The sequence below is a fragment of the Hydra vulgaris genome, chromosome 10, assembly GCF_038396675.1.
Source record: "Hydra vulgaris chromosome 10, alternate assembly HydraT2T_AEP".
Classification (NCBI taxonomy): Eukaryota; Metazoa; Cnidaria; class Hydrozoa; order Anthoathecata; family Hydridae; genus Hydra; species Hydra vulgaris.
In genome coordinates, this window is record NC_088929.1 from 44,197,126 (window position 1) to 44,218,503 (window position 21,378).

The 21,378-nt window shown below is 30.3% G+C and overlaps 1 protein-coding gene across 2 annotated transcripts in view; it reads right to left on the minus strand.

The window, feature by feature from the left end:
- Nucleotides 1–213: 213 nt before the first annotated feature.
- LOC101236314 (uncharacterized) overlaps nt 214–21,378 on the minus strand; it is a 53,402-nt gene continuing 32,237 nt past the window's right edge. For both annotated transcript variants that reach the window (XM_065808104.1, XM_065808105.1), the window contains exons 9-13: nt 16,073–16,276; nt 15,676–15,780; nt 8,069–14,518; nt 6,823–7,830; nt 214–963 (exon numbers count right to left, since the gene is read on the minus strand). In XM_065808104.1, the coding sequence (XP_065664176.1) occupies nt 275–963; nt 6,823–7,830; nt 8,069–14,518; nt 15,676–15,780; nt 16,073–16,276 (8,456 nt within the window). In that variant the 3' untranslated portion in view covers nt 214–274. The remainder of the gene's footprint in view (nt 964–6,822; nt 7,831–8,068; nt 14,519–15,675; nt 15,781–16,072; nt 16,277–21,378) is intronic.

Genomic DNA, 21,378 nt, shown 5'->3' on the forward strand with positions numbered 1-21,378 from the left:
TTATAAAATTTGTAGGAGAGACAGTAAAGTTTACTAAAACTTTTAAATATAATTCCAGAATAATTTACACCAGCAACCTATTTGAAATTGTCAAAATAAAAAATCTATACATAATTTTGTAATAAGAAAAATATAATTTTCAATTTGAAATCTTTTAAAACAGTTCTTAATTAAAAACAAATTCGAAAAAAAATAATTTAAAAAAAAATCTTATATTATCTATTTATATATTATTAATACTACGATTATTATTTACATTGAAGAAATGAAGCAATTATAAATCTCCATCAGTTTGCGATTTACAAACTCTACCAACAATATTTTTTAAAGTTTGCTGAAGTTTCTTGAGAGAAACTTTCACTTTATGTTCATCAAGAATGTTTTCTTCTGTATTACTGCGACGGTAAAGGCGTTGTTTAGGAATAAATTGTTTTTTACGCAAATCGTGTCTGTCGCCTAGCTCTATATCCACCAAACTAATACCGTCTTTTTTTAGGTTTATTTCTGCCAGTTTTAAATCGTCAGTTGATTGTTTATGACTAATTAAAAATATGACGTTTTTAAATGTGTTTAAATTCTCCTTAAAAAAAACTGTCCTTGCTATATCTAGAGCACGGCCCGTGCGTGGGCCCTTAGCTCCCCAGTCCTCAACGCTTTCATGCTGCGTTGGGCCATTTACACTGCATCCAGCTTTGGCAGAGAGTGTAAATGGATTAATAAAGCAAAGACAGTCATCCGCTGTTAAAAAATACTCTGTATTTTTGTCGCACCCATCTAGACTCTCCATAAACCTTGGCTCAATATTATAGACCATGAAATTGCTTCTTACATCCTTAAACAAGCTATTATTTATGTCAGATATAAAACCTTTAAGTCGGTTCCACTTTTTTTTCCGTATAAAACCGTCACCAAGACCATCAGATACATCAATAGCGTACAATATACGAAGTGGCTTGGTGCAACCTGAAATATTTTTAAAACAACTTAAAAGGTTATAACAAATATTTAAAACATATTTATGATATATAAATAGTACATATTACTTTATTTATAATTTTCTTCAAAATTTTGAATAAAAATAACTTGTTGTTTATAAGTTTAGTATCGTATTAAAATATAAAACTCTCGATCGTAGAAAAGTACTCAATAATTTAGAAATTTAATTTTAAAATGAACCATAATATATTTATAATAAAGAAAACAACAATTTATGGAACTTGAAGTTTCATGCTTTGTAGACAATCATCAGCCATAAAATACATTCAAAAATCGAAAAAAAATAACTTTGTTTAATAATAACTAATTTGTAAAAAAAACATTGATGTCAAAAATGATATTTTTGTAAAAATGCAATATATGATATACTAATATGAATAATGTAAAGTAAAAAGGATTTTCTACGTGTCGTAGGTCATATCATTCTACGTGTTGTAGGTCATATCATTCTACGTGTTGTAGGTCATATCAGATTGAACTAGAGATTATTGGCAACCATTACACCCATTGCAACCATTACACCCATTACAACCATTACACCCATTACAACCATTACACCCATTACAACCATTACACCCATTACAACCATTACATTTAGATTTCGCGAATCTTATAAAACTTTTCTTTTTTGACGGAAATCAAATGGTTTTTTGTCTCAACTTTGTTTTGACATTTTTCGGTATTTGAATTTTTTTTAGAATAAGTTCTAGAACAATCTTTTGATTAAAAAACTTTTTGTTATATCGTTATACAGGAGTTATACAAGATGGAATAGATAAAATAATTTTAAACAAAATAGTAAAATATATTAATAACAATACTTTGCATAATAAGATTTTTTTTATTTAATTGGTTAAATGAGACTGTTGTCATTTTGATGTGTAATCATATAAAAGTATTTACACGAGACGCAAATGTTTTCTATGGTTTGGCTTTTGTTATTTATAACAAATGCCAGAGCGCATATCTTGGCTTTTAAACAATTAGTTAAATATCCATCTATTAATACAGTGTCTCAAAAAATTATCCGACCAAACAAGTTTTTCCCCCAAAAAAATGTTTTCGCTCTAAATTATTCTAAAAACAATGAATAGCGATACTTACTTTGTCTGTCATTTTAATTCTATTGGGAATAGTATGTTATTTAGCGTTCATATTCTTTGATACATGCTTCAGTTGGTTTATTATTTGTCCTAAAAGAAACTTAATATTGAATAGGCTTGTAAAAAAATTTTCCGACCAAGCGATATTTAGGTAAGTTTAATTAATTTTATGTGAAATTTGTTGAAATATTTTAGCAAATATTTATATAATTAATGAAATTGCATAACAAAAAACTGTTTTTTTGTAGTAAAAAAAAAGTTTTGTATAAAAAAAAGGCTTCATGTTTTTTTAAGTAAAACGGTTGGAGGTAAACGTCACTGGACTGTTTCTCAGAGAAATTTAGCTGTCGATCTAGTCAATCAGGGTAAAACCTATCGTCAGGTGCAACAAGAGACTGGATGAAAAAGTATAATTTGACCGACATAATGAAAAAGTATAATTTGATCGGAACAACAACCACAAAAGAAGGGCAGGGTCGCAAAAAAAAGACTTCTAAGAATTTCGATAGAAACTTAATTATACAAGTCAAGAAAAATCACTTCATTTCTGCTCGAAAACTGACTGAGCAAGCTGATTGAAATTATCCCATCAGGCAATCAGAAATTATATCCGAGACCAGGGATTTCAAGGACGACTTGTGCGTAATAAACCATATTTGAGTAAGAAACACATGAAAAGAAGATTGGAGTTTGCTAAGAAGTTCAAAAACATGCCGTTAAGTTTCTGGAAAAAGATCCTGTGGAGCGACGAATCGAAATTCAACTTAAAGTCATCTGATGAAGCCCAAAAAGTTTGGAGAAAAGCCGGAGAAACCTACAAATTAAGCTGCGTGAGAGGAACTGTCAAGTATGGTAGCGGTAGGGTGATGGTATGTGGTTTAATGGCTTGGAAGGGTGTCGGAACACTCCAATTTATTGATACTATAATAGATCAGGTGCAATACAGAAACATAATAAAGCAAAATTTGATGTCATCTGCTCAAAAACTTCGGCTAGGATCTGATTTTACATTTCAGCAAGGTAACGATAAGTTATGATAATATACATTATGAGGAATTCCAGTCTCTTGTTGCACCTGACGATAGGTTTTACCCTGATTGACTAGATCGACAGCTAAATTTCTCTGAGAAACAGTCCAGTGACGTTTACCTCCAACCGTTTTACTTAAAAAAACATGAAGCCTTTTTTTTATACAAAACTGTAAAATCAGATCCAAGCATAGTGCCACTAAAACCAAGGAGTGGTTTGCTGAAAATAATGTTGAGGTCTTGGAATGGCCGGCACAATCACCGGACCTTAATCCAATTGAACATTTGTGGGAAATTTTAGACCAAAAAATTGGAGATCGGTCATTTTCCAAAAAAGATAACCTCAAACTGTCTGTTGAGCAACAAATGTCGATATAATAACATTGTATACCAAGCAACAGCATGTTCTAATAAACCTGAATACAAAGTATATATTGGCTTAAGTGCAACCTTTTTTAAATTTCGTTACGCAAGTCATTTAAAATCATTTAAGATCAATGAATATAAACACGACACTGAGCTTTATAAAAAAATATGGAAGTAAAAAGAAATTAATTTTGTGCCGTCTATTAAAATCAAAAGTTATTAGGTCATAAAAGCCGGTTTCAAAAAATTGTCATCTTTGTTTAAATGAAAAATTTGAAATTTTATCTTATAAGGCACAAATTTAGTTAACAAAAGGCGCGAAATCTCTGTGCAGACACAAAATGTTGTCTGTTGTTTTCCTAGAACACAAATGATTAATAATAACCATTATTATATCTTGTTTTTTCTTTCGTCAGATCTAACGTCGCTATAGAGATGTCAGAACTAGTTCCATTATTTGCAATTTTTTTAACGTTTTTTTTTAGTTCAATTTTTGAATGTATTTTATGGCCGATGATTGTCTACAAGGCATGAAACTTCAAGTTTGTTGTTTTTCTTCAATTTAACTATATATATATATATATATATATATATATATATATATATATATATATATATATATATATATATATATATATATATATATATATATATATATATATATATATATATATATATATATATATATATATATATATATATATATATATATATATATATATATATATATATATATATATATATATATATATATATAAGGGGGATTAGAGTAATATGAGCACCTTGGTAATATAAGCATACTAAAAGTTTTCGAAAATGTAAGCAGTGAAGTTAAAGTTGCTTTGAGTTTTTTTAATCGATTTTATGAGGTGTTAACAGAAATATGTATAATAAAGTACGTGCGCTATTTTATCGTTCACTCCCCCCCCCCCTCCCTTGGATTTTGCACTTTTTGAGTACCCTCAACCTCCATAAAAGTACCTATGCTTTTAACCTATTTATCTAACATTTTATGATATTTTTTTAAATTTAGTGTCTCCTTTCTTTTATAATTGACCCACTGCCCTCCCATCTCATATACGCCATTTGCAGACCCCCTCTTCCCCTCCGAGCGTACGTACTTTATGGACGATCCTTAATTAACGTCAATTTATATGCAGTAACTAGTGGCTCTCATCTAATTGAAACGCTGTTAAATTTCTTGCGTTGGTTGAATATTATCATCATGCATGAATATATCTGTGGCGCGAAATTCTCATACTACTCATGGTATTGGGAGTAGAGGGTATAGTTTCCCTCTATGCACACACATACATGGGCGCCATCAGGTATGTTCATACCTATGCCAAATGAGGAGGCCTTGCAAAAAATTGGGATGGCGGAAGCCTGGGAATAAAAAAGCCCTAAATCGCTTTTTCCTCCCCCCCTACCCAAACGTGAGGGCACTACTGTAGTAAAATTTTTAACTTTACTAAAATTAAATTTAAATTTATCGGCAGATTATAAATTTCGAAGAAAAATATTGTAAATAACAAAAGTTATGACCATGCAAATTTTCCGACCCCCAAAATGAGGGGAGCGTAAATTTGGTCTCCTCATTTGACATAGGTATAAACACACTTGAGTTTGGAGTTTGAACAATGCTTAAAAGTGTCCTATCTGGAACATCAGAAAATCCTGCGGGCGTCCATGCACACCCCTTATATACTGGTTCTGAGTAAGGCGTATTTTAGGCATCCTATTTTTTGAGTCGACAAAAAACAGGTTTTAGCAGTGCCGTGGCAAATGGGTCCAAGGCTCCCTAAAGAAAACATTATCCAAATGGAATTTAACTTTGATAAAATAAATATTTGTATATATTTGAAGACGTTTTTTAAATTGGGATCCTGTGCCACAAACAAAGGACTTTGGCGTCGTTTAAAGTATCTAAGGTACCTCCTCCATCTTTTTTTTTTCAATAAACTTTTTTATTGAAAAAAAAAAAAAGTTAGGGGGAGGTATTTGAAAAACGTACGTACTTTATAAGGGGGGTGAGGACTTAAAAGTACGCATGGCAACATGGGGAGGGGGAGGGGTGTCAAATTTCATAATTTTTGGCGTACGTACTTTATGGACAACCCCTTTTGAAAAGCAGTACATAAAAACATTTAGTTTTGACTTAAAGAGACCATTTTTGTGTAATATGAGCATGCTCAAATTACCCAGTGTTTTTTATTGAAACCACCTAGTTTAAAGTAAAAAAATTGTGGTTTTATTTGCTTTTTGAATAAAAACAAAACATTGTTAAAACTTTTAAAATTTTAACAATACTAAATATCTTTCTGTAATTTAAACTCCAAATATTTGCACTTTTATCGTATAAATGTTTAAGTTAATAAAATTAAAAAAATAACGAACAAATTTTTTTTTTTTTAATGCGTAAAACATGGTAGTAATAAAAAGTGGTTTAAAATTTGATCTTTTAATAATAAGTTTTATTACTAACGTATCTTTATACTCCACAAATTAGTTCTAATTTTAGTTCTAATAGTTCTAAGCTTGATACTTTTTTACTTAATTAATCTTATTTTTTTGAGATAATTTAAAGTGCTCATATTACCAAGTGATCTGGGTAAGGAACACTTTCGCTACTTTTTTAAAACTTTTGTGTTTTTAAGAAATCCGGGTCCCCAAATATCTAATTGGATCATGAGTAGTGATCCCTAAAAATTGTTTATTCACAAAATTTTTGGATCCAGCATTATTATTTCTAAAAATATTACAATTTTCGCTTAAGGTGCTCATAATTCCTTAATCTACCTTATATATATATATATATATATATATATATATATATATATATATATATATATATATATATATATATATATATATATATATATATATATATATATATACATATATATATATATATATATATATATATAAATATATATCTATATATATAACTATATCTATATCTATATATATATCTATATATATATATCTATATCTATATCTATAATATATATATATATATATATATATATATATATATATATATATATATATATATATATATATAAATATATATATATATGTATATATATATATACATATATATATATATATATATATAAATATATATATATATATATATATAAATATATATATATATGTATATATATATATATATGTATATATATATATATATATATATATATATATATATATACACACACATATAATAAGCAATAATAATAATATAAAAACAAAATATTAAAATTATTATTCTATTTATTAACTTAGTGCTAAAATAATTATAGTTTATTTATTAAGTTAATACATACCTAGCATATACTCTAGAGGAGTCATACGCATAAAGGTATTGTTGCTGAAAGTCTTCTTTAGATTTTCGTTAGGAATCTTATCTATTGTTAAATTAAAAGCGTTATTCATCTTGGTGGTAACATAAATATCATCTTTTATTCCTAAATCAGTTTTCTTGTCTAAACCTGTAATGTTAGCAAAAGATACGTTTGCAAATGATGTGTTGAAAGAAATTACTTGAGACTTGTTGGTGGCATCTACTTGCATACTTTTGTTAAGCATCGTCACATTGTTGATAAAAGTACCGCTATTAAAAGTTTTATTTGCAATGGCAATAGTGTTTATGCGCTTGATACCTTGCAAAATGGGTGCACTGATTGTTGCGTTATCATTAAAAACGCCAGTAAAATTGCTGGTTTCATGTCTTCTGTTAAAAAAATTATTTACGTAATCAGAAGCTCTTTCAGAATTTATAAGGTTCATCATATAAATTTTGCTTTCATTGACAATATTTTTAAGAACTGCGTGAACCATATCGGTCAATACGGCTTCATTAACACTAGTTTTGTTGTGTTTACTTTCGCTATTTTCTATAAGCTCTATATTTTCTTTTGGAAGATTTTCACCACTCTCCATTAGCGAGTTCGCAGGTTCACTTTTTATCTCGCTTTCAAGTTTTTCTTTAGAATCAACATCGTCGTCATCATCTCCATATTTTTGGCCGTATAAAACATTATCAGGTACCGCGACAAGGTTATTTCGCTCAGTTAAAAAAATTTTTGGTTTCGAATAACTAACTTCGTTTCTATTAGTTTCTTCATTTTCACTTTTATGATTATTTTTGTCTTTGATGTCTATATTTTCTTGTTCATCGTTTTGATCATTTTTGTTTTGCTCGTTACTATTGTAGCGTGACAATTTATTGTGATGTGAACTATTATGAAATAAACGATTTTTTTTACGACTTTCATTTGACCCTTTATTTTCATTAGGGGTCATATCATTCTTTATGTTTACTGTCACTGTTCCTGTAAGAAATTAAAATCAAAATAAAAAAATCTGCAGAAAAATTTGTTTGCGACGTTAAACAGCAAGTGTATGAACTAAAAAACAATTAAAAAAGTATGTTTGTAAGATTCTAATAAAACTGTGTCAGAATGCAGAGTACACTTTGTCATAGATAATAATTTTTTTTTACATTTTATTTTTATGCTTTTCTATTTTTCTATTATTTATTAGAAATATAAAAAAGACGGGGGGTCCTACCTATAGAAGGGGTTGACAAAACGTAAGATTTGCCCACCGGAAGCAAAGGCATATCTCCTAACTTAAAATCTTTAATCAAGAATGATCGTGGAAAATCTTCTAAAGTGAGTTGTTTTGTAGATTTTGGCGTCATTAAACTACGCATGTCTTTGAGATTCTTTACTTTGCTAGGTAACTTAGTCTTTTCTCCTGCTGGTTGATTAGTTCGCTTTTCAGCATTATTATTAATATTTCCTTGAGAAGTAAATGCCATCAAATCACCGTCTGATGAAGTTTCATCAATAATATTTTTTGGAACATTGTCTCCATTGTTTCCTAGGTACATTATGTCATAGTTATTTGACCCAGACAATTTTCTAACTTGACTCTGAGACTTATCGGTTATATCATTTGTTAAGTCTGTTTTTTTCAGTTTGTCTTTAGCAGTAATATGATAAACATTATGTTCTTCAAATGGCCCAGCAGTTTTCGAAACATAATATGTTTTCTTTACATTTCCATATTTAGAATCATGCAGCGAGTTATATGCAATTACGTTTTTTGGTGATGCTGATTGCTCGGCATTTTGAAAATCTAGCTGTTTCGCAGAATTTTTTTCATAATTTTCGAGTTCATGTAATAAATAAGTCTTAAAACTAGCATGATTATCATGGTGAAGTTTGTGAACTTCTTCGCCTTTGCCTTCCTTTCCATCTTTGCGCCCAACAAGAGCATTAATCCAAAGTATTTTTTGCAGAGTTTTAGCCACAGTTTCCTTTACTTTGGGAGACTGGTAAAGAAGTAATGTTTTATTCGTTCTAAATAACGGTGGTCCTTTCTTAGGCAAAAAATCAGCCTCAGTCCATGCGTTAGTCAAAGGTAACTCAGGGTATTCAACTTTTTCACTTTTATCAAAACTTTGAGGTCGTTCTCTTCCATGCAAAAACTTTCCATTAATATTTTGGTTAAGTAACTGGATTGCAGCCCATTTTTTTTCGTCTAAAACTCTTTTCATACGTCTTTCATTACGCCTTGGAGCCGAAATGAAACCTTTTTTTTCATGACGTACAATGTTGTGTGAACCAGGAGCAGCATGTGAAGTCATTAAAGGATGTATAGGTCTAAACAATCGAGGTTTGTTGTTAAGGCGTTTAGAGTTGAAATCTGACATTGAAGGTAGTACTATTGAATCTGGAATTTTTGGTAAAGTTGGCTGCCTCATGCGTTTGAGTTTATGATGAGCAAAGTTATGAGAGCGCTTCGAACCTTTCAAGTAGCTTGAACCGTTTTTTAAGTGGCGAAAGCCAACGCGTCGCTGATTTTCAAACTCAACTGGTTTGTCCAACATTTTAACTTTGAGCCTATGTTTTCGTTCAAGTGTATTCATTCCTAAATAATGGTATTTCAATTTTAAGTTTTCTTGATTTATTAAATTCAAATGAACTTTTTTTAATTCTGGCTGTTGATGTAATGCATGAGCGAGAGCTTGTAAATGATGAAGTTTGTTGTGGTGTCTGTAGTTCATATGCAAGCCATCATCATTATGTTGATGTTCGCTTACAAAGTTTCCTTCAACTTCCTCAGGATATAATGCTGAATTGTTAACCAAAGGACTAATTACGTTTTGTGACATATGGTTTTCAAGGTTATTTTCATCGTTATTGATAGCATGTAATTCTGGCACTTGATTAAACAAAACTACTTTAGGATGCTTCCCATGATGATTTTCTTGGGAAATTTGTAACTTAATTAACTCGTTTGGACCCACAAATTTTCCAGCATTATTTTTCTCTGAGTCTAATTCATTGTATTTTTGTTGAAAGAAAATCATTTTTAAAGGTTTGTTATCAGTGATTGGAACTTCATGACCACCTACAATGTGACCATTTACTATATGATCACTTAAAATATGACCCTCTGCCATTTGATGACCTATCACATGATTTCCAGCTAAATGATCGCCTACTCTATGATGACCTAGCATTTGATTACCTATTGCACGATTATCTTCAATGTGTTGTCCACTTATTTGCTCCTGAAAACCATCAGACGTGTTATGAAAAACACCATGTTGTTCGTTTAAAATTAGGGCTGGCCGATTTTCGCCTTGAATGTCTGTTTGAGACTCCACTCCAGTACCCAAATGATCTCCAACGATACGATTTTGATAATCTGAAACAGAGTCTTCATGTGGTTCCGAAAGGGCATCTTCAATAGTGTTATATTGCATCCCAGGCTTAATAGCATAATTCATGCCAGGATTGAGAGAGCTATAATAAATCTTATGAACTTTCAAAGGAACTCTGTGAATTTTTGTTGATTGTTTTAGGGGAACATTTAGAATAAAATTATTGCTTTGTGCAACTGGAACTGGACTGTAAGGTATTCTTTGCTCGGAATCAATAGGTAACCTATCAAATTCACTATCGATTGGTTTGTTTATTGTGTGTCCATTTGATAACTTCAATACTTCAAATTGATTATTATTTACAAGCATTGGTTTAGTAATCGTTACTGATGCAAGTCCTTTACGATTTGCTAAAGCATTAAACTCCTCTTCAGCATCGTTTAAATTTGGTTCTCTTATATCAATAACTTGATGGACCTCTCCAGCTTTGTAAAACTTTTTAATCATTTGATCTAATGGGCGAAATGTATCTTGAGACATGGCGTTTCCATGAAAACCAATACTTGGTCCTTTTACTAATTGGTCATTGCGTTTTGAGGTGTAAGAAGGGTTATACGGAAGGATAGAACTTGGTATATTTGGGGGAATATTTTGTTTTGGTTTATCAGATATTTCAAAGTTTCCAGGAAAATAAACCTTGCCATCGCTTGAAGGCATGGCTATATTAGTACTTGTGAGATTAGCAAAATTGTTATTATTATTTATTTGCGTAAGATCTCCACTCACGTTATTTATAACAAACCCTGGTACAGTTTTTATATTGTCCAAAACACTAGCATTACTAAATGGCACATTTGGAACGTTTGGTTGGATAGGTGAATTTGGTAAAATAAATCCGGTGCCACTTGCAGGATTATATTGATATTCAAACTGTAAGGTAAACGGGGTTGTGGTTACTGTAGTTGTAACTGTTGTTGTTGGTGTTGTTGATGTTGTTGTGGGACGCATAGTCGTTTTAAGTGTAGAAGTTGGTTTGTATAAAGCAGATGTTGGTGAAGGATCACCAATTTTAAAAGAAAAATCTTTGTTTACTCCTATCTTCTCTTCTCCTTGAGATTTAAAATCAATATGCGCATTCATGACTGGCTTCATTGCATTTACTAACATAGATATTTTACCAAGTAAATTATGATTATATTTTTGAATATTAGCATCAAAGTTTTTTATCTCGTTATCTCCTTTCTTAAAAGTATTATTTTCTTTTAAAAACTTTTTACTTGTTTTATCTTTGAAAGATTCAACTTTGGGCGTTACATCAAATGTTTTTAAAGTTGCTTTTACGCCCAACACTTTCAGGGTACTGTTAGTAAGATTTTTTTTTAACGCTTCTTTATGTTTCTCAGGGTATTTAATATCTGCATTATAGAACTTTTTAGGAAAGAAAGTATGACTGACACTTTCGTTCTTTTTGTTATCTGTAATATGATAAGAAATGTTATTAATCTTAGCTTCTTCTTTAAAGTGTTTCTCAAAGGTATTGAGCAACTGGTTAAATCTCTCAATATTTCTCTCTTTCTTTGTTATATTTGTGTTTGATATACGAGAAGAATCATTTAATTTTTTTTCGAGCTTGAGGATCACTTCATTGATATGCGTGTTACTACCATGTGTTTTATTAGGACCATTAATTAGAAATGAATTTTCCTTTTTAAGATAATCAGTTCTATTTTTAAGATTATCAGTTTTATTTTTAAGACTGTCAGTTTTATTTATAAGATAATCAGTTTTATTTTGATGATGAACTTGATTGTTCAATTTTTCGGCGATTTTTTTTGAAATAAGTTGCTGAACTTCATTGTTTAATTTTTTCGTTTGATTGTTCAATTGTTTAGTTCTATTATTTGATTGTTCAACTTGATTGTTCAATTGTTTAGCTCTATTTGTTGATTGCTCAACTTTATTGTTTAACTGAATAACTTGTTTGTTAGTTTGTTTAACTTGATTTTTTGATTGTTCAGTTTGAATATTTGATTGTTTGACTTGGTTGCTTGTTTGTATGAGTTGTTTGTTTGGTGGTTTCACTTGATTTTTCAACAGTTTTATCGGATGGTTTAAATTCTCGCTAATATTTTCTTTTCTTGAACTTGTGTTCGTAAACAAGACAGAATGTATTTTGAATTTATCAGCTGGAATCCCATTTTCTGTACTTACTTCATTAGATGCAACATCAGAAAAATGATTATCAATCAAGGTATACATCGTATTGTTTGAAGATTTTGTGCGATTAATGTCTTCAGAAATAAAATTTACTTTAGAGCCATCTATCCTTATGTTTCCATGGATAACTGCGTCATTGTCATAGAGTTTAAGACCATCAATAGAAAAAGAATGAAATGTTTTTTTGTGAAGGTTGGATAAAACCTTTGGTGCCAAATCATAATTTATGGTATTTTTTGGCAAATGGCGTTTTGATGCTGGTGGAATTAGTTGTGCATTGTATGGAGTAAATCGCTGATTTAGTTTTGGAGAAAAACGATTTATTTTTTGTGAGCCTTGTTTTTTTCTAATTAGATCGCTTTTCAAACCCAAAAGGTTTGCCCGGCCTGTTTTTTTTATTGAAGTATGCTTATTATTCCAATTTCGTTTCTCTGATAAATATAACTCATCGGTCTGGCTGTCAAAGCCTAACCCTTCGTTATAATCAGCCCCTACTATAAAAGGATTGAAATTGTTAGCTTGATCAATGTAAAACTTTTTTCTTGCAATAACTGTATTTTTTATAAGATCAATAACTCCTCCGTCTGCTGTAGGGTAAATACTTTGATTAGATGAGGTCAAAACTAAATGCGAACGATTTATGATATTTTGCTTCCTAGTAACATTGTTATGGAGAAATCCCAGAAGATTCGTAGCATTATGATTAGTATTTACAGACATTGTTTTACTGTCAAGAGCAGATGAAAATAAGGGGGATGTTAAACTTGTTTTCATATTTGCATTTTTATAAACAATTTCTTTTTTACCTAGAAACTCTTCAACAGTACCTGGAACTTCCAAATTTGTTCTTTCTGCTTTATGAATTTGTAAATAAATATCGGCTAGATTTTTCCCTGCTGAATCTAAAAATGATTTATTTGTAAAATCATCTAGTTTTTTTGAAGAAGACTTCAAAGGCTGTTTATTTCTCTCTTTTTGACCTTCTTCTCTACTTGAAAACATACTATGCATTTTCATTCTATCACTTAATTTATCTGTAAATAAACTTTGATGTGTTATACGAAATGGGGGATGATAACTAACATGTTCTTTTCCATTACCTGTATGCAGTTCTAATGTTTGAGAAAGAGCACCTACTCCGTGTATGTTTAGATCCGAAACTTTTGATTCATTCAAATATCCAGAGTTAAGCAAACTGGTTCCATTACGATTTCTAAAATCTGGTGGATCATGACCTTGGCTCGAAAATAACTTTATCGGGATACCTAATTCTTGTGTTGGGTGTTCTAGTTCTATCTTATTTTCGTATTCTTTTACATGATGCTCCAATCCTTTCACAGAATGATTCAAATTTTTTCCAAAATGTTCGAATCTATTTTTGTTACGTTCTGTGTGATGATCTTTGTTGTTCAATCTGTCAGCAGTTTTATTTGATTTTGTTTCATTTACAATAGATACATTTGGTTTTTTATTTTTGTTTTTTACTTCCATTTTTACTTCATTTGTACTTTTTGTCTTTGATAACGAATGCGATGCTGAATACAATTTGGCCTTGTCTTTCATGGCCACAAATTTACGATTAAGACCAGCCTCTATTTCAGAATAATTTTCTTTATCATTGCGATTATCTAACTTTTTGAAAGCATTTGTTTCCTTATTAATGTCAACAGAAGTTAACTCTTCTAGTTGATCATCTGACTTTTTCTTATTATTCAAAAAGTTTAAGGGAACATAATGATCCTTTGACTTACTCACATATTTGCTTTCTGATGCAATAACTGGTTGCTTTTTAGAAACTTTGGGTAAAAAAGCATTAAATTTTTCTAGGGTTTCTTCTGAAGAATTGTATTGATTTTTTATAGCTTTAGCTTCAACCGAAGTTAGACCTAAAAATACATCTGGCGATGGGTTTATCAAAACCATGGTAGCAATTTTTTCTTTAGATGTTCCATTTCTTACCGCCGTTATAAGATGCTTCTTGTATTTAGTATTACCTAATTCTTTTGATAAATCAACATGATTGGATACAGGTCCGTCAAATTCATCATAATTGTCTTTTGAAAATGCTGGGATTTCTCCACGACTTTTTGCTGAAGCTGTTCTTGATGATTTCAAACTTTCATCATCTAGAGGAAGAAATATTTTTGAAGTGTAAAACTACAATATGTTAAATAATTAAAATAACTTAGTATTATTAACTAAGATTTGGTTTCAAAGCATATATATATATATATATATATATATATATATATATATATATATATATATATATATATATATATATATATATATATATATATATATATACATATATATAATTTATATACAGGGATTGTATAATCGGTTTACCGGTAAATAGCAAATTTTCTTTTTTAAGTGCAAATAAATGCAAATAATAAAAAACTTTCAACTTTTTCGTTGTATCAATTATATAATAAACTACAGTTACCAAGAACCAAAAAGGCGATACAAATACGGACTGAGGCACAACTTTTGGAATAGTGTTAGTTTTTGTTTGATTGTTTTTGTTTTGTTTTTAAAAGTAGCTATTTAAAAGCTAGATTATTTTGCACCAAAACTCTCGATTATAAGATAGGATTAAAAGTTTCGATAACTTTTTTTTTATGTGGTTATTAAGGTACTCCAACAAGTTCTTACGGTCTTACCTCTGAGCACCGCTGAACTTTAAATAACTTTTTTTTAAATTAAAAAAAATGCTACCTAAAAAAGATTTACTGCATAAGCTTAATCTCAATTTTTTACTGGTTAATTAAAAATTACCGAAAATTTATCGGTCCACCTGTATTTCAATTTTCCTTTACCCAATTATGGGCAAATAAAAATTTCGGTAAACTTACAAACCCTATTATATATAGTTATGTTTAAATAATTATATATATAAATGCTTATGAACATTTTATAATACTTAAAAATCTTTTTATAAACATAAATTTTTAAAATAAAAATGAATAATAATTAATAAAAATGGTTTGTGAAACTGGGTGTAAATGTGTAAGTGATTTATAAATAAGACTGATTGAAAAATCAAACAGAATTAAAATTGGAAGTTAGGTTAAGCTTCATTTGTATTATCCCAAAATGGAATGCAATTGAAGATGTTGGCAATAACAATAAAAATTATAACTATATATATATGTATATATTTCAAACAAACACAATAAAAATATTTTCATGCATGGTTGAGTGCTCGTGTGTACGAATAGCGATTCTTAAGCAACAAATGTTATAAGCATAACTTATGTAACATATTTAAAGTTTATACTATTTAAGTTTTCCTTCGTTTTAGTCATATTTTTTCTTTTTAATGAATCAATTGGTCTTTCTTTTGAAGGTGTAGGCGTCGTTGCTAAAACATACTCAGGCATGTCTGTAAAAAAAAAAAATATATAAAAATTAAAAAAATAATAATAACAACAACTTATGATAAATTACTAATAATGTTTATAAAAATTTATAATTATTTTATATATTATTATATTAAATAATTTATAAATATAATTATAATAAAATTAAAATAAACTATAATAATCTAGAATTGTTTAGATAAATTATACTTAAATTAAAATAAAAATAAAAATTAAAAATCCAAATTAGAAGCTAAAAATTAATTTTAAAATTCTTTTGGTTTCTACATTCTTTGAAAATAAACTTTAACTTACTGTTACAAATATCTCTGTAAATATAAGGTGCTACATCATCAAGCTGGCCACTGTTAACAGAAAATATATTTCCAACATCACGATATGACGCAACAGACTGCAAAAACTCGTAATGAACATACTTGTCAATTCCAACAACAACAATGCGAACATTATGGTCAGAAAGAAACTGCGATGAACCATATAATCCATATGGAATGTCACCTTAAACAAATTTAACTTTTATTTTTAAATTTATTAATTTTAAAATCATTTATTGTTTATTTTATACCCATATATTGTTTATATATATTCATATTGACAACAAAACACGTTTTATTTTGAACACTGCAAAAAACTTTGTGTCGAAAACAACAGTTGATCTAGTGTTACTTTCATTAAACACAAGTTAATGTTTAATTTTATTAATAACGTTCAAAAGCGCATGTGTTAAATGTAAATAAATATATATATATTAAAAAAAAAAGCACGCATAAAACCTAAAAAAATTGGAGTTTTAAGAAGTCATTTTTTTGAATTGATATTTTGGATACCTAATAAATAGTGTAAATTTTTAAGTTGTAAATTAATGTTACTACTTTTTAGAATTAAGAATACTAATTTTAATTTTATTTGTTATATTTATTTATATGCAAAATAGTTTTTAATTGTATTTTTATGTATTGTTTGTACTTTTCACTTGCAATACCATTATTAATAATAATTTAAACAATGGGTTATTTTGTGAGTCCATCTAAGTATTATTAAAGACTAAGTGGATCCAGTGATCAAAAATACTGATTCAACTTTTAAGTTTAGGACATGCCAAACCGAGATTGGATACGTAAGTTATCAAAATGTCACAACAATTTTTTTTTACTAATATAACAATAATAATATAATAATACAGTTCATTGTGATGATGAATTTAAGATTTGTTTGTTTATTAGTTAGTTTATTAGTCCACAAAATTGTTATATGATACATTTTGATAAGTTTCCTTATTGCCTTCAAATTTTAGCTATAATGTATTTTTTTACTACTGTTCCTGTTCCTGTTCAGGAACGTTAAAGTGTTTTCTAACTAATCGCTTTAGAGAAATTTATCGTTGCCCAATCCAGCAGATATAAAAAATACAGTTCTCGCAGTAAAAAAGGTATGTTAATTTTTTGTTTAGTTAAAAGTTTTATTTTGAATAATTGTACTTAAACAATTATTCAATATAATTATACAATTGTATTTATTAGAATAATTATTATAGTATTAAGAACGTTTTTTAAAAAACTTTTTAAACATTTGATAAAATTATAAAGTATATTTTAACTGCAGATTCATAACACAATTTCATTGATACATTTAATATTTTAATATACATAAAAATTTTAAAATACAATGTTTAAACATAACATTTTAAATGTTCATGTTCACGCCATCCTGTTTTAAATTACAAATATCTCCTTACAAATAGGGAAAAACATAATACAGGGCTAAATACATTTTAATGTAGTAAAGTATAAATATTATCTTTATAGTTTTATATTTTATGTGTTCTTTAAAAGGTTCTTTGTTTTGCAATATTTTTTTATTGTTATTAAATGGCTTTAATGCAGTTAGAGATGACCAAATTGATAGGAAAAACGAAGAAAAAATAGTTAAGACAAAATTGCTGCATCTTATTTATACCGAAATAAAAATGAAAATGTAGAACTGATAAAAACATCACTTTTATGCATACAAATGTGGATTTGAAATGATTCGCCAACAGCAAGTATGGCACTTGAGAAATTTGAGGAGTTTTTTGGACACTCAATTGTTGGTAAAAAAAAGTATTTTTTTACCAACAATCGAGTGTCCAAAATAAAAAAAATAATTTTTATAACATTTATTTGTACTGTTCAGTTAGATGACGAATTCAAATGCATTAATCGAAATTATTTAGAAAACATTCCAGCTTTAACAGAAACAACAATTATAAAATAATTAATTGCATACTGCAAGCTGAATAGCAAATGCCTTAGATGAGACAAATACTGAAGGGAATACTGGTAAATAATCTCTAGAAATTTTCAAACGAAAAATTTATATTTATGAAACCATGTTTTATCTATGTAAATTGCCATATAACTTTAATTGTGTTTACTCTGAGGTGTTTAATAAATGGGAGGAGATACTTATTATTTTTTGCAAAATTTTCCCATTCATTCCAAGCTTATTAGACTCCCTGCCCCACCGTGTATTAATTTTTACTTGTTATCAACAAAAAGCAACATCTCAAACAAAATCAACAAAATGTTATCAACAAAAAGCAACATAGTTATCAACACTTGTTACCAACAAAAAGCAACATAGAGATGGTGTCTCGATAAAAATACTCATCTTGGGCAGATGTTAAATGCACCCAGCTACTGTCTTGTAGAAGGCCTCCTAGGCAAAGACTTAAGGGGTAAACAGATTCTATCTGTTGACCAGCCTCGCACCCCTTCTTCATCTATTAGGCTGGCGCAGATGTATTTTTAATACATTGTTTCCAGTTTAGGATGTTGAATGCTGGATCTTCTTGACTCAATGCATGGGTTTGCTTGTGTCACTGTTTTTATGACTAGGCAACTCATTCTATTATCTCCTTATGAGGGTACAGCTCTAAAACTCAGTTTTATGGTTCTGAGGCCGGCTGGTAGTCAGGTTTCCCGAACTCTGTGGTAGCTCTCAGAGAGGCTGATTCCATCAACAGCTGAAAAATATCAAAGTATTAACAGTGCCATGTTGCGCATGGATGGTGTCCCTGTTTGTACTTTTGGTGTGCATTGCGGAGGCCACATTTGGAGCCCTTTGTTACGGCTTAGGGTTTATTAGTAGTAATGAGGCAATTGCTTGGGCTATTAAACGGTGTTCTGAGTACTATCTATGCTTTGAGTCAAGTTCTTCAATCTAATTTAAAAATGAATAAAGTACCAAAAACTATAAAACACAAAAAACCATCATCATCACCAAGTTCTCTAAACCTATCATTCACTAATATTCGTGGTCTTCGAAGTAACTTTTCTTCTGTTGAGTCTTATCTCTTGCAAAGTTCACCAGACCTACTTGCTCTTTGTGAGACTAATTTGAGTTCGGCTGTCTCATCTTGTGATCTTAGTGTTGATGGTTATCTTCCTCTGATTCGTAAAGACTCCAATAGCCACATGCTTGGCCTGGGCATTTACATTCGTAAGAATTCACCTGTTTGTCGTGAAACTAGGTTTGAATCCACAGACTATTCTTTCATGTGCTTTCGTTTAGCACCACTTCACGCTATTGCCTTTCTCTTTGTTCTATATCGATCTCCTTCATCTCAAGACTGTACACTTTTTGATGTTATTTCTGATCATATTGACCAAGCCCTCTCTCTTTATCCATCAGCTAATATAGTTGTTGTCGGTGACTTTAATGCTCACCACTCTGAATGGCTTGGCTCTAGTGTCAGTGACTCTGCAGGCATTAAAGCCCACAACTTTTGCCTTTCTCAATCCCTAACTCAAATAGTCAACTTTCCAACTCGCTTTCCTGACAACCCTAATCATTTACCTTCTCTACTCGACTTATGTCTTGTTTCTGATCCTAGTCAGTGCTCAGTTTCTCCACATTCACCCTTAGGTGCTTCTGATCACAGTTTGATCTCTTTAAAACTAATATCTCATTCTTCTTCATCACCTGAATACCCCTACTATCGAACCTCTTACAACTACAGTAAAGCTGACTGGGATTCTTTCCGTGATTTTCTTCGTGATGGCCCTTGGGTAGAAATCTTTCAACTTCCTGTCGACAAATGTGCTTCTTATATAACTTCGTGGATTCAGGCTGGCATGGAATCTTTTATTCCCTCTCGACGATTCCAGGTCAAGCCTCACTCTCCTCCATGGTTTTCCTCACACTGTGCTGCTGCGATTGCCAATCGAAACCGTTACTTCCATATTTATCAGCAAAACAATTCTCCAGAAAACAGACGTCTTTTCATTACTGCTAGAAACAACTGTAAAAAGGTTTTGTCTAACGCCAAAACCCGCTATTCTCAGGTCATGAAATCTCGTATCTCATCTCAAAAATTAGGCTCTCGTGACTTCTGGAGAATCTTTAATAATATCAATAATAAGGGCAAATCTATAATTCCACCTCTCTTGTATGGTTCAGACTTTGTCACCTCACCTAAAGACAAAGCCGAACTGTTTGCTAAAAACTTTTCATCTATATCATCTCTTGATTCCACTAATTGCGTTCTACCTGATATTGCCAACAAACAGGTTGATTCATTGCTTGACATTCATATCACTTCAGCATCTGTATCTAAAGTGATTTTCTGTCTAGACTCTTCTACAGCTTGTGGCCCAGACAACATACCTGTTATTGTCTTGCAGAAGTGTTCTCCAGAGCTGTCGTCTATACTCTCAAAACTATTCAACAAGTGCTTATCAGAGTCTTGTTTTCCAGCCTGCTGGAAAGCCGCATCTGTTATCCCTATCTTCAAAAATTCTGGGGAGCGATCTGATTCGTCTAACTACCGTCCCATAAGTCTTCTTCCTATCATAAGCAAGGTTTTTGAATCTTTAATTAACAAACACTAAATTTCTCATCTTGAATCTAATAACTTACTTTCTGACCATCAATATGGATTTCGATCTTCTCGTTCTACAGCTGATTTGCTAACAGTAATAACTGACAGGTTTTATCGTGCATTAGATGAAGGTGGAGAGGTTAAGGCCATCGCTCTTGACATTTCAAAAGCGTTTGATAAAGTTTGGCATGCTGGTCTTCTCCATAAGCTTTCTTCTTATGGTATATCCGGCAACATCTTTAAGATCATTGAATCCTTCCTTTCCAATCGTAGCATAAAAGTTGTCCTCGATGGACAACACTCTTCTTCTTATTCTGTAACTTCAGGGGTTCCTCAAGGTTCTATCCTTGGCCCTATACTCTTTTTAATTTACATTAACGATCTTCCAGATATTCTCACATCTAAGGTGGCATTGTTTGCTGATGATACTACCATTTATTCTTGTCGTGATAAGAAACCAACACCCTCTGATTGCCTGGAGGGGGCATTTGAGCTTGAAAAGGATCTCACTTCTGCTACAGCATGGGGCTCACAGTGGCTGGTGAACTTTAATTCAGATAAAACTCAATTTTTTTCAGCCAATCGTTATCGCAATAATTTAGATCTTCCTATATTTATGAACGGTGATGTACTCGATGAGTCACCTACTCTTCATCTTCTAGGATTAACTCTTACTTCCAATCTTTCTTGGAAACCATATATCAAATCGGTTGCAAAATTAGCATCTGCTAAGGTTGCA